Source organism: Aspergillus lucknowensis (genome assembly GCF_044049455.1).
Source record: "Aspergillus lucknowensis strain CBS 449.75 chromosome Unknown BJX67scaffold_25, whole genome shotgun sequence".
In the NCBI taxonomy this organism is placed as follows: Eukaryota; Fungi; Ascomycota; class Eurotiomycetes; order Eurotiales; family Aspergillaceae; genus Aspergillus; species Aspergillus lucknowensis.
Genome location: NW_027263569.1, coordinates 282,388 through 295,127, shown reverse-complemented (window position 1 = coordinate 295,127; position 12,740 = coordinate 282,388). Strand labels below are relative to the sequence as shown.

Sequence of the window (12,740 nt, the reverse complement as noted above, 5' to 3'; positions counted from 1 at the left end):
GGTTCAATCGCAAGCGTGCACCTTGCCCTCCCATTCGCCTGTAAACAGAAGAAAATGAAGAAGGAAAAAAGGAAAAAATAAGAAATAAAAAATAAAAAATAAGAAAAACGGAAGATAGTATCCGTTTCGGCACCGGCAAAGGACTAAAAGGAAAACTGAGTAGTCTTGCAGCAACGGTAGCCGTTGTGTCCCAATAATAGAAAAGAAGGCAAAGCCCCGACATGCCTGTGTTACATCCCATTACTCCAAATATCGCCAAGGTATCATATCGTAAGGTATCCATAATCGAGCTCGAGAAGCAGACGACGTCGAGGTCGTGGGCGCCGTAGATCGCTCGCGCGGGAAGGTGATTTGAATTGGTAGATCATACACGGCCAATGATATCATCAACATCCCTTTGGTTGACGACAACTCCGCCCTCAGAGCAACGAGCCTTGGTACGCAGCTCTGAACATAGGTTATCGACGTCGATCTCTCCATTGCGGAACTTCTCCATGGATTGCAGTCGGTCCCTACGGAAACAAACGTTAGCATGAACGAGCAAGGACTGCCGCAAAACGTACCAAATCTTAGTGCAGGACAACATTTGGGCCTTGTCTTCTCCAGGAACAACCTCCTCATCCAATCTGCTATCAATCACATCAAGAATATTTTTCTTGGGCTGCTGCGTATGGGTTCCACCCTCCGTAAGGTTATTAGAGGGGCTACCCAAATCCGGGAGTGGGAAAGCATCATCGAAGAATGTGTTGAAATCTTGCGACAGAATTGCATCTTGAGGTTCCCGCCAGTCTCCAAACAGGTATGGGTCGAATTGGCCACCATTCTGCTGAGCCATGAAATCAAATCCTGGGACGTTGTCGAGGATCTCGGTGTTCTCGGTGGCCCCAGTGTTGCTGATATTGCCTTGCTGATTGGGCGTATTCGTGGCGCTTTCGCTTCGGTGTCTCACAGCTGGAACAGGGTTATTGATGCTGCCGCACGCCTTGCCAAGTTGTGCGCAGAAAGACGCCTCACCGTCAATGGAACAAGAATGTCCGTCATGGGGTTCGTGTGGTTTGTTGTCCGGAGACTGCACACTAGGTTCCGGGGACGTCCCGTTGGAAGAGAGAAATTGATGTGAGTCCGATGACGACGAGGGAGAATCGGAAGCAGACGTTTCGGGTCCCCTTGGCTGCCGGAAGCCGAAGGCAGACAAGCTGGAAACGCGACTTGCCGTGAGGCCACCCGAGACTGGTGATGCATTGGTAGATTTCCCAGGTGTATTTTCTTTGGGGGAAGCGGATGATGAAATTGTGCCCGAGGCTGACGTCTGGTTTGCAGAACGCCGACTCAGAACACCTGGAATCTGGTTGTCATCCTTGGGCTTGTTCTGGTTGGGTTTCGCCGCAGGCCCGTTGTTGAAGATGCGCGCACCAGGAAGGTCACCAAACTTTGGAAAATCGAACATGAAATCATTATTATTGAGGCCTGACAAACGACTCGTATTGCCGGGGTACGAGTTGATAGCGGAAAGCGCATTTCCATGGGTTACCCACGAAAGACGTTTGCGATACTCACGGAGTTCGACCTGTAGTCGCTCCACCTGGGCTTTGAGCAAGCCGTTTTCCTGATTAGCGTCATCAGAGGCCTTCTGCAGTTCATCAACTTTCGTTTCTAGATCCTTCAGGTGCTTCTCCTTGCGCTCGCGGAACGCTCGCTGCGCTGCGCGATTTTGTGCCTTGCGTTTCTACAAGGAAGATCAGCACCTGTACCTAATCAACCATTCTCTATACATACCGATGTCGGTTCTGAAGTCAACGGCTTCCTTCCCGGTTTCTTCGCTGCCTTATCGTCTCCTTTGTCGTCGCTTTCCCTCCGTTTCTTCCCGGATGCTCCTTCACTACTGTCTTCCGACTCCTTCCGTTTTTCACCACTCTCGGGTTCCTCCGATTGTGCCGCTCCGGGCAGGTCCCCAATCAAATCCTCGGAACCCTGAAAGTCCCAATCAATATCGGGGTTGAAGTCGAGAAACGGACTCTCATCGTAGTTCAGGTTCCCAAACTGGCTATTGGAGCCATCAAAAGCCGGTGATGCACTGAAGCTTCCAGAGGATGCATGACCCGGAGTACTGTTGGGATTCGTTGCAGAATTCGATCCCCGAGTGTTGAATTGCTGCTTGGGATTTGGGTTGTTCGATGAAAGTGCGGCTAGGAGGAGATCCTGTTGATCGGGGGACAGGTACAGACCATGCTGGTACATTGTATTGAAGTCGGCCATGGCGAGTGCAGTGCGTTGATTTATAATGCTTTTCGAGCAGCGTTTCTCAGAAGGGAAAAAAGGCGTGCTAAGTCACCGAATACGGAGGGGGTTCAAGGAAATGAATCACAGTCCGCCGCCAGGTCGGGCTTCCCGCCCGCTTGCTGTATCTGTATTGAGGGCAGGCTCAGCGACTGTGACCCTGGAGCACTGGACCGTGGAAATGCCAGCTGGGGCCAACGTCAGAGGGTGTCGAGTTCGTGAAGATTGACACAACTGCGCGATAAGCAAGCACCGCGGAGGTTGATTGCAGCCAAGAATGTTTAGGGTCGTGGACCGATTGACGAGGGAGGCGAGGTAGAGTGTGTCTCCGAAAGCTCAAGGAAGACAGAAAATTGGATTTCTGCACGAAGAAAGGTCCTGTCAAGGGAGATTATGTTGGTACTAGAGGGAAGAGGGGAAAGGTGAAGCAGGCAGAAGAGGGGCTGAGGAAAGAGAGACAGGAAGGAAGAAAGGCGCCAGGAGATACTAGTGCATGAGATTGCAGCTGGCGGTTGGCTGGGCAGTGAAGCAAAACGAGAAGCCACTTTTCTAGCGGAGAGTGGATGGTGATGAGGAGCCAGAAGAGGTCTCAAGGCGAAGATGGAGAGGAGCAGCAGAGGCGGGGACGCTGATGCGGTCACGGGTGGCGGTGATACAAAAGCAGCAGCAAGAATTGGGGACTTTTATTGGCTTGTGATCATAGTGTCCAATAGATTTGCGAGAATCCCGACGCCGCTCTTGCACCGACCAGAATGGGCTCTGCTGCTTAGAAATCAGGCAGGACGATCGATTCTTCAATTCTCTGCCTTGTTCTCCCGCTGTGGTCCGGCCCCAAAGAATAAGACATTCCCGATAGGCTCCTCTGGTTCGAGGCCTCCCGCTTTTCTCGACACAAATTATTCTCTTCCTTCGTTCCGGACAGCGTTTCTCCCAGTATGAATCAACAGTGCCCCAACTCCCCAGCCTTCCTTCCTTCTTCACCGGTCCTCAAGCTTCAGCCCTTGTGAAATTCCTCGTGTCGACGGCAGGTTTCCGAGGATAGTCAGCCCAGACCAGCATGGGGAAACCACGGGAGCCAATCGATTGGGCCAGAGCAGTTGTCGATTGCGGACGTCCCAGACTCTCACGCCGAGGCCGCTGTTTCGGATCGTGACCTCATTCGATGTTCGGTTTTAGATTTTATCGCCGTTTCTTCTCACTAAAGTCTGACTCACCATCGGCGAAGGCTCAGGCACGGCTTCCCTTAGATCCGCGCGGATAAGACGGGTGTGACTCCGTCTAGAACCGAGCGAGGAGTTTCAAACTGACGGCCAAAGCTGCAAACATGACGGCCAAAAGGTGCAAACATAACGACCAAAAGGTGCAAACATGACGACCTCAGCCTCAATCCAGGTCATTTAGCCGTTAGTCATCCAGCCTCGATCTCGTGGATGGAGATCTTGCTCGTTTGTGCCCATGATCTGCCTCCCATCCGGGTGAATATTGAGGTCATCTCTCCGTATTCGTAAAAACTTCACCTCATATCGGTCTTTGCCAAATGTGGTGGGATTCTGGAGAGACAGCCCCAGATGCGACCAATCGTGGATCATGTGGTGCTGTAGTCACGTGCACAAACCCGCCACAAGACTCTCCGCCTTCAAAGTTCGGGGCTTCAGGCTCATGATGAGCCACAACTTGTGACACCCAAACTGCAAGGCTTGTGAAACGCGAACAGCACGAGTCCCGCCCGAACTCACTCAAGACGTGCTCACATTTCTCTCTCACGCACACTTTTTTCAAACAGCATCATCATGGCAGACGTAGCAGCCCTGGAGGCTGAGGTCAAGGAATTCAAGCTTCAGGTCAGCCAAATGCTAATCTTCCACCATCTGCGACTTCTCTAACTTGATCGTCTAGCTTGAAACCGTTCAATCAAGTTTGCAGGTAGACCCAGACAATACGGAATTACAAAGTCTCAAAGCTGAGCTGGAAGAACTTATAAACTTCACTGAAACATCCATCGCCGAATTAAGACCAGCCGCCCCCGCGAAAGCCTCCACCGCACCCGCCGGACCAAAAGGATCAAGAGACGACTTTGCAACTAAACCCAGTTATCGACCTACAACACTGGAGCAATCAGAAGAGAATTCAGTGCCAGCTTCCTTCTCTGTGAACGAACATGTGCTTGCGCGGTGGATCTCGGGCGATAACTCTTTCTATCCAGCCCGCATCACATCCATCACGGGCTCCTCCAGCAACCCCGTCTACATCGTCTCGTTCAAGTCCTATGGCACTGTGGAATCTCTAACCGCAAAAGACCTCAAACCCATTTCCAACAGTGACTCGCGAAAACGCAAGGCTGATGGAAGCCCAGGCAGTTCCTCAAACCACTCCCCAGTTCCTCAACCTCCTCACGCGAGCGTCATCTCGGCTGCGGCGGATATCAACCCCACCTTAGCGAACCAGGCACGCAAGGAGCCGAGCAAGGTCAGCGATGGGCCAGCACGCCCTTCTAAAGCTGCGCGGAAGGTCAAAGCTAATAAGGAACTTGAGGAGGGTAAGAACAAATGGAAGGACTTTGCCAACAAGAGCAAGTACGGTCGAAAGAAGGAAAGCATGTTCCGAACCGGCGAGGGGGTGAATGCGCGAGGTATGCTACCCCTAACTACGGACAGACGCAAAACCCTGATACTAACCTCCTGCAGTTGGATTCACCGGATCCGGGCAGCAGATGCGCAAAGACCCTACACGAACACGCCACGTTTACCAACAGGGTGAAGACGACGTGTATTGAATTATGCGAGGCTTACTACGGAGTACAGTTCTGTGGTTGGGAGTTTGTCACGATCAACGGCCATATCTTCTTCCAAGTCTTCTCTTATCCTTATTTCATAAGTCTATGTTTCATCGCTAACCAGATTACCGGTGGCAGATAGACTTCTTCATGATAATCGGCCAAGGGTCCCCATATATACCACTCAATAGTATGGAGTTTGCAATGAATATCTTATCATGTGTTGCTCATCCGTCCGGACGTTTCTTTACAACCAGTATCCGCTCCCGCCACAGGAGTCTCTAACACCTTTACTCAGTTGTAACCCGGTAGACCCAAAACAGCCCTTAGAGCTACGAACTGAAGGCCCAACCAACCTCAGTCGAAGCAAAATTCCAACTATCTCAGGCCTCCGACGTAACAACACATCTAGAAACCCGCCTCCCAGCCACGTAGTCTCCGTCCAATTCCAACACAGTAACCGTAGCCTACAGGTGAAGAAGCCTCGTCCATGCTCAAACAATCCTACCCAGTCCTAGGAACTCAGCAGCCGAAGCCCAGAATAAAGGCCAACTGTAGTATCTGGCACCTTTTACGTTTCCCCAATGCACACTTAGGAAGCAGTACGCTGCAGCCCCAGGAAATAAAATTTACCCTTATCCACCCCCGCGGGCCATCTACTTGACTCGCAGCCTCATCTGGTTCAAAATATTCTCCGTCAATACCGTCTCCAAATGACCCTCGGCGCTCCCCCACCCATGGGCCTGATGAGTGAGTGTGCCTGTGGACAGATTCAGATAGGTAGAGATAACCCTAACTACCACCTACATACCCCTACGGGAAAACAAAAAAATGAAGAAGAAGAAACGAACGAGTAACGATAACATACGCCGAGGGAATAGGATAGTTAATTACAATATTAAGGTTGATGCCTCCGGACCATCTATCATTAACAAAAGGTGTGCAGGGGTTGGGGGTTGTTGACGAGGTGGACAGACATGGTAGGCTCCATCCGGTCTTCTTGCTTCATTTCTTTTCCTTTCTTCTTCTTCTTCTTCTTCTTCTTCTCGCTTCTCTTGACGCTTTCGGGGGGTTCATCTCGGGTGCTTTTTTCCCTTTTCTTCTCGTGGTGATATATACTTACTTGTATGCGGGGTTGAACTTTGGACTGGCGTGTGTTGTCGTTGTTTTTGTTGGCATATCTATATTCATCTCTCTCTCTCTCTCTCTATGTACGCCACAAAGACGTGAAAAGACACTGCATTGCTCTCTCTTGTCTTATTAAGAAATCAGAATCCTTATTCTTAGTGAGAGAAGGGTGGTCTATGAGGGTACCTCCCTTGAAGTGCATTGTTCAGATATTACAAAATACTAAAGAACGGACGAGACGATGGTTAATGGCTGGACAAGTCCATGCAAATCAAGAAAAGAAAATCATCGATGTGGTGCTGCGTAGCCGACTTTCAGCTGCAGGAGTACCCGGACCCAACTACAAATACTAGAATAGAACTTCATGGATACAAGCCGTAGCTACCACTCAGGGAAGCTTGCAGGGGGGAAAGAAGAAGAAGGGGAAAAAAAAAAAAAAAAAAAAAAAAAAAAAAAAAAAAAGGAATTCGCAAGCACCAGACGCCTCGCTCAAAGCATTCCATACCGTCCAGACCATTCGTGGCGTTCCTTCTTTTCCAATTCCTTTTCCTCCTCAACCAACCCTAAATCCAAGACAAGACAATGCTCCGAGATCGGTTACGAATCCGATCCGCTGTGTGTGATGGTCTTATCCATATAAGAACATCACAGAGGGTTGTAATAGTACACAGGCAAAACACGAAAAGAAGAAACAAGAAAAACAGAATTTTCGTTTTCCCCGTCACCGGGTAAACTCCGTCCAGACTGTGTTTAGCCAGCCGGCTGGGATACCGACCTCAGATGGCATTGTCCCGGGTGCTTGGGCGTACTCGGTGCCATCTAGGAACGCGAGAACATCGTCGCCGCCGAGGCTGGTGGCCCATAGGCTGTTGAACATGTCCATGCTATCCACCGTTACTGGCGGCGAGGCGCCGGGATGGCCGACGGACCCTGGGAGTGGTAGCATCTGGAGGTGGGCGGGAGCCGCCGCGCTGATAGGCGGCAGCGACTGGGTATACGGCGGCGGTGGGACGGGTGATCGTGAGGGTGCCCAAGAACCGATCGGCTGGAGACGTGGCGCTGGGTTTGAAGCCGAGGTCACCGGAAGCCCTCCATAGGCGCTTGCGGGTGGCAAGGAAGGGAGGGTTGGGGAAGCGTTGTTGTACAGTTGGCCGTCAGAGTGATGCTGCATCGAGGGGAGCGAGTAGGGGGAGTGAGATTGCAGAGGCCGGCTGGGCGGGAGTGGCAGACTGGGTCGCCGTTCGCCATCTGGACCAGGAAGCGGTAGGCCAGGGCTATTGACAGGCACCCAGGACTCACGTCGGCCGCCTGCTCCATCCACGGGGGGCTCGTTCACGTCGCCGGGGTCACTACGGACGTGGTTGCTTCCGGCATCGCTGACATTAGTCGCTCGCTCGCCATCTTCCTCGTTAGATGGACCGTCAGGCAGTTGGTCCTCGATGCTGCCAAACTCGAGGAACAGCTTCTCTAGTAACTTGAACTCCTCCAAGCCCCCACCAGGGCCTCCTTCCCTCACAGGACGGATCCCATTCGCGCTATGCGGGTCGATGGCGTCTGGAGGCAGCATATCTTTCCGCGAGTTGCGCCGGAAGTCACGCCTGACTTTGGAGAAGTAGCTATGCAGCCGATTTAGGGTGCGGAACCAGCCCGCTGCCATCTTGAGGCGCGGCCGCATCTCGCGCAGAATTTCCAGCACCTTACGAGACTGTGCCTGGTTTTGCGAGTGTGGGTCACCCCTGAATGCTTGGGCTAGGGCTCCGTCAAGATCCATCTGCGGGAAGTGTGTAGCGTAGATACCGACAAATGCGGCATTGTAGATAGCAAATCCGACCAGAGGGTTCTCGACAAGTACACCTCGTTCTTGACATGTCACCACCAGGTCCATCAGGTGTCGCGCGGCAGAGAAGAGCTCGCGGGCGCTGTCACGCCAGAACCCTTCGGGCATCCCGGTCTTGTCCACAGGCTCATCAAGAGGCCCAATCGGCTCAGCACAGCGCACGGGAAGAAAAGGCACATAGGCACGGTGAAGAATGATAACCGAGAGAAAGTACACCACATGCATGACGGTATAAGGAGGAAGAGTGTTCTTGTACATGATATGAGTATCAGTGTTGCGGGGAGAGTATTGTAGATTGCGAGACAGCCCATCGCGGAACTCAGCCAGTAACGAGCGCAGTCGGAAGAAACGTGAGTCTGGGTGCCATGGGGGCAACTGCTCAGTTCTCCGGCCGCCAGCGCAGGACCACTTGGCGATACTTCCCCATACGCGGATGACACGAATGACACGACTCAGAACCGACTCTTCGGCGCCGATTTCCCACCGGTCAATATCATCTTCGGCGGAGTCCTTACGTCGCGAGACAGGCGACCAGGGTCGAGCATCAGAGCCGTTGTGGACCAACTTTTCATCGCCGAACCCACCAATGCTTTGGCGGATACTAGGAATCTGAACGCCTTGCGAGCCGAAACTTTGTGGACGTCTGGCGGCCGGTTCATTGAGGCGAGAGGTGCGTACTCGCTCTCCAAAAGCAAAAGCATTATCACTGGGGAGCTGGATGCCCAGCTCCTTGACCCGTATCATACGCGGGCGATACTTGCCGCTACTGAGGCAGCGGTCGAGAATGAAGCACGCCCAGAAAGTGCGGCGCTTGGTCTCTTGTGCGATCACATCATCCGATGTCTGTTCCTTCGGCTCTGTCGGACGGCGCACGCCAAACATGTCTGCTTCGGTCTTTAGGGCAGGTGAGCGAGGAGCGTCCCGAGAATATACGTCATTCTCGAGCTCGAATGGGAGCCCCATGGCTTGCGATAAGCGAATAGCCATTCCTACGTACAACCAGGCGCTTTTCCCGCGACACACGCCCCATTCATGCAAGGCAAGCATCAGCAAAGCCTGAACGCGGGTCAGGTCTTGTACGGCGAGGCTGGCGCCATCGACGCCGGCCAGCCGGCTGCGCAGCGCTGTCGCATAGTATTCTGAAGCAGCAAGAGGATTTGAAGGGCTTCCGGGAGAGGAAGGGGAGTGGTAGGCGACGAGCTGGGGGTGGAAGCGGGCTGTGAGGGCGAGCACACCCAGTGGGATCAGCGGGTTTGGCTCCGCTTTGGGGACAGGTGGACTTGGGATCTGTGTGCGGGCGGGTTCTTGGGTTGTTGGATTGATGGTCGAGGCATTACTGGTGGAGGTGGTCGTCGCGGGTGAGCTTTGGCTACCGGACAGTTGCCTAATCTGGCCCATGAAGGAGGCGGGGTGGAGGAAAGGAAGAAGGGTCGCAAAGTGCGATTGGAACAGGTCGAAGACAGCCTCCCACACTTTAACAGTCAGAAGAGACGAATCAAGCGCCTCGAGAGATGCCCTCGAAGGATCCCTGGCCGCGGAGGATGAGAGACCGGCGGTCTTGCGGGAGCGTTGTCGCTTGGGGCTATCCCAGTCACCATTGCGGTCCTCCCCATCAGCTAGAGCAGCAATGTCTCGTTTGGCGGTGCCGCCAATCCCCGTCGCGGGCTTGGGGTAAACACAGTGTCTATCGGAGGACTCGCAGGCGCGACAGGTGGTGTCGATGCCGGCATTAACGCACTTGATCTTGCTTCGACGGCAGCGCGCGCAGGCGATACTGGACCGCATGATGTCGGCTGTCTTTCAGCACGGGAGACGGGAGACCCGTCTCACCCAAGGGGGGTAGATACAAGGGTCGGGAGGGGAACGCAAGGAGGTTCGGGAAGTTGAACGAAAGGTGAGACAGTCGAGGCGACGGGAGAATGCAGCGCCGAAGCGAGCGGCCGCGACGCGTGTGGTTGTCGCTTCTCTTTCCGAGGCAGCTGTACTTTTCGTATCCGCCGTATTTCTCCGGTAAAATATTCCCCGGGATTCCGAGTGCGACGGACAGGGTGGCAGAAGAATGGGAGACGGAACGGGAGACGGGGGCCAAGGGGGGGAAGGAGGGTGGAACGACCTCGGGATTATGAATGTCTCGCCACAGGCTGTGCGATTTTGACGGTCAGTACAACAACATCAACGGCAGTCAGGAGAGCGAACGCAGGGGGATCATGGGGGCCGTTGTGGTGCTTTTTGCTTTTTCCTTCCTCATCCTTTTCTGTGCCGTGTACGATGCGAGGAAGAGCAAGGTGAACAGGGACAGACAAGGGTACGTACAATCAGGCAAGGACAAGAATTGTTGGGAAAGGCGCGAAAGCAGTGACGGACGAGATGAAGGAAGGGGAGGAAGAATAATCGGGATAAAAATAAATAATCATCGGGAGACTAACGGACGGGGCTAAGAATGGGATGAAATACCTGATCTGGCGGGTGGGAGAGCGGAGTGTGGGGGAAGCGAGTCAAACGTCGAGGCGAGGCAGTCGGGGCACCGGACCGACTTCGCAGAGGATGAGGAACACGGAAGGGGGAAGGGGAAGGGGACGCAAAAGAGAGGAAAAGAAAAGAAGAGGAAGAGAAGCAGGGGGTTTGACAGAATAAGAAGAAGAGACGATGGGATAATCTCGTGTGTCCCCAGGATCGCTAGCGACGAGCACAAGACGAGGACGAGGCATCCGCAATTGCGGAGAGGCCCGACAGCGCGAAGAGTCTGGAGATGGAGATGGAGATGGGATGGAGAACTGGCGTTAGTGCGGCCACTGACTGGACGAGACAAGAAAGCCAGACCGAGCGGCCGGAGCGTGAATGCTGTGGAGTGACTGGAGTCCACTTTCCGAGTGCCGAGAATGTGACTGAAGAGGAGGGAAAAAAAAAAAAAAAGAGAAATCATGATTCAATTCTTGTGCTGTTCTCTTCCGATGCCCGTCAGCTTTCCCATAAGCTGTCGCCATTTCCATTCCGACGAGGCCGTTTCCCGCCTCTGCCTGAGACTGCAGAGGAGCCTCTCCTCCCATTCTCTCTCTGCACAAAGTGAAACAACCTCCGAGGCGGACCGAAGATGCCGGCTCCCAGCAGCCGTGTGGAACGTCACTTGACAAGGCGGCCCATTTATCCATGATGACATTCCTCTGAGTTCCTTGATTTCTTCGCCTGGAGAGCCAGGAGAGCCGTCATCCTAGTCTCCCCGAGCAGATGCAGTCTCCCGATCATCTCAACCCGATGCAAATCCCGCTCTCCGTTCTTCGCTCCCCCCCCCACCCAGGAGACTGGCACCATTGACAATTATTCTTCTTGTCTTCAAGACAAACGCGGGGGGAAGGAAGATCCCAGATCCTCCAAAACTCCTTTTCGTGAACCAAGAATACGAGGAGGTTGGCTGGCCTGGATTTGGATGGCTGGTTGGACAGGGATTGGTTCCCGATCGACACGGCATTGCCCTCAACAGTTTGCCCCGACCGTGAGTTTCCTGTCACAACAGGGCAGGCATGATTTAAAAGCTGGTCAAAGCGAAAACAGAAAGCACGATGACCCCTGAAGCGGGAGGGAAGTCCAACAATCCAACAATCCTGGAATTCTCCTCACAGACGAAGCGTCGCAGCGAGGCATGTCACAACACGCAAAACCCACAAGCCGACCGTGACCGACAGTGCCATCGGAATTGGGCTCGCTGCTCTCAATTATTGCCGGGCGACGGGCGTTCCCCGCGCATTTAGCCGGTCCCGAGGCACAAGACCGGCGTGACCCCGCACAGCCTCTGTCCCTGCACCCTGGAATTAATGGCTCGATTCTGATAGGAGGAGTATTCTCGCTTCCTGGCCCTCATTCGTTTCTAGAACCACGACTGGGCACCATGAACAGTCTCCCCGACCCAGCTTTTATCCCGTCAACCGTTGGTACGAGGATGGCTCGGCTGGTCGGGGTTTCCCGGAGAATGTCCGAATTCTCATCAAGAGAGCAATTTAACAATTCCACTCTCACAAACAAAACGAGTAAATCTCACCGCCGTCTCAGCGAATGAAGAGCGTGGTGATACAGCAGTGCAACGAAGTCGTCGGTTCGGCAAGACGCAGAACCGCCTGGCGCGAAGGCGAGCCCATCATCGCTCCCCTTTCAGCCGACGAATCAATGCAATGGCTCACTGCATAACATCCCCGTATTAAGAGATCGCGTTCCCTTTTCATCCTGGCCGGCTCGGGAAATGCACCAGTCGCACCGCACGAGGGAGCAGGGTGACTGACGAGTGTGGGTGCAGGCGCAGGTGCCAGTGCCTGCCGCCTGGGACTGACTGATATTCCCGCCCGATCTGTCCAGTCCAGACCCCAGACTCGCTCCCTCCAAGCCGAAGCGAGAATGTGATTCCGGTAAAGGATGCGAGCGGTCTCAGGCTGAGGTTGCTTGGCAGGGATTCTGAAAGATTACTTGATTTATTTTTCTCTCTCTTCTGTTTGGCTGTGATTTTGAAACAAAGCTCCCTCCTTCAAGTCACTTCAACCTCAATCAGCCGACCGGACGTAATCGAGCTTTGCAGGGGTGAGGATATCCGAGGTTGCGCCGTCTCTACCCGGGGAGAAAGACCCATCCCATCCAGTTCAAAATCCGGGGACGCGCAGACGACCTTCCTCGTCTCGGTCCTGCCGGTCCTGCCACGAGAATGTCCTTTCTCGCCCACCAAGCTGCACCTGCACCTGCGCC

General features: G+C 53.6%; 3 protein-coding genes across 3 annotated transcripts; 1 reads left to right on the top strand and 2 right to left on the bottom strand.

The window, feature by feature from the left end:
- Nucleotides 1-64: 64 nt before the first annotated feature.
- Nucleotides 65-2,512, bottom strand: yap1 (putative bZIP transcription factor AP-1/Yap1). The gene is made up of 4 exons (XM_071024643.1): nt 1,777-2,512; nt 1,015-1,726; nt 585-951; nt 65-512 (listed from the first exon to the last, which is right to left on the bottom strand). Exons 1-4 carry the CDS (start codon nt 2,254-2,256, stop codon nt 365-367), a joined length of 1,707 nt encoding a protein of 568 aa, XP_070885425.1. The 5' UTR covers nt 2,257-2,512; the 3' UTR covers nt 65-364.
- Nucleotides 2,513-4,067: 1,555 nt separating this feature from the next.
- Nucleotides 4,068-5,050, top strand: BJX67DRAFT_381964 (uncharacterized protein; the record flags this gene model as incomplete). The annotated part of the gene is made up of 3 exons (XM_071033119.1): nt 4,068-4,118; nt 4,174-4,906; nt 4,962-5,050. The coding sequence occupies 3 exons, from the start codon at nt 4,068-4,070 to the stop codon at nt 5,048-5,050; spliced, it is 873 nt and encodes a 290-aa protein (XP_070885424.1).
- A 1,772-nt stretch (nt 5,051-6,822) lies between these two features.
- Nucleotides 6,823-10,038, bottom strand: BJX67DRAFT_140167 (putative C6 transcription factor). The gene has a single exon (XM_071024642.1). It carries the CDS (start codon nt 9,798-9,800, stop codon nt 6,900-6,902), a length of 2,901 nt encoding a protein of 966 aa, XP_070885423.1. The 5' UTR covers nt 9,801-10,038; the 3' UTR covers nt 6,823-6,899.
- Between the last annotated feature and the right edge of the window lie 2,702 nt (nt 10,039-12,740).

Excerpts from the sequence above, each read along its gene's own strand:
- yap1 (XM_071024643.1), bottom strand. The coding sequence starts at position 2,256 with ATGGCCGACTTCAATACAATGTACCAGCATGGTCTGTACCTGTCCCCC. Across the intron at positions 1,727-1,776 it reads TGACTTCAGAACCGACATCG|AAACGCAAGGCACAAAATCG; the intron begins GTATGTATAGAG and ends TCTTCCTTGTAG. Across the intron at positions 952-1,014 it reads ACATTCTTGTTCCATTGACG|CTGTGAGACACCGAAGCGAA; the intron begins GTGAGGCGTCTT and ends ACCCTGTTCCAG.
- BJX67DRAFT_140167 (XM_071024642.1), bottom strand. The coding sequence starts at position 9,800 with ATGCGGTCCAGTATCGCCTGCGCGCGCTGCCGTCGAAGCAAGATCAAG.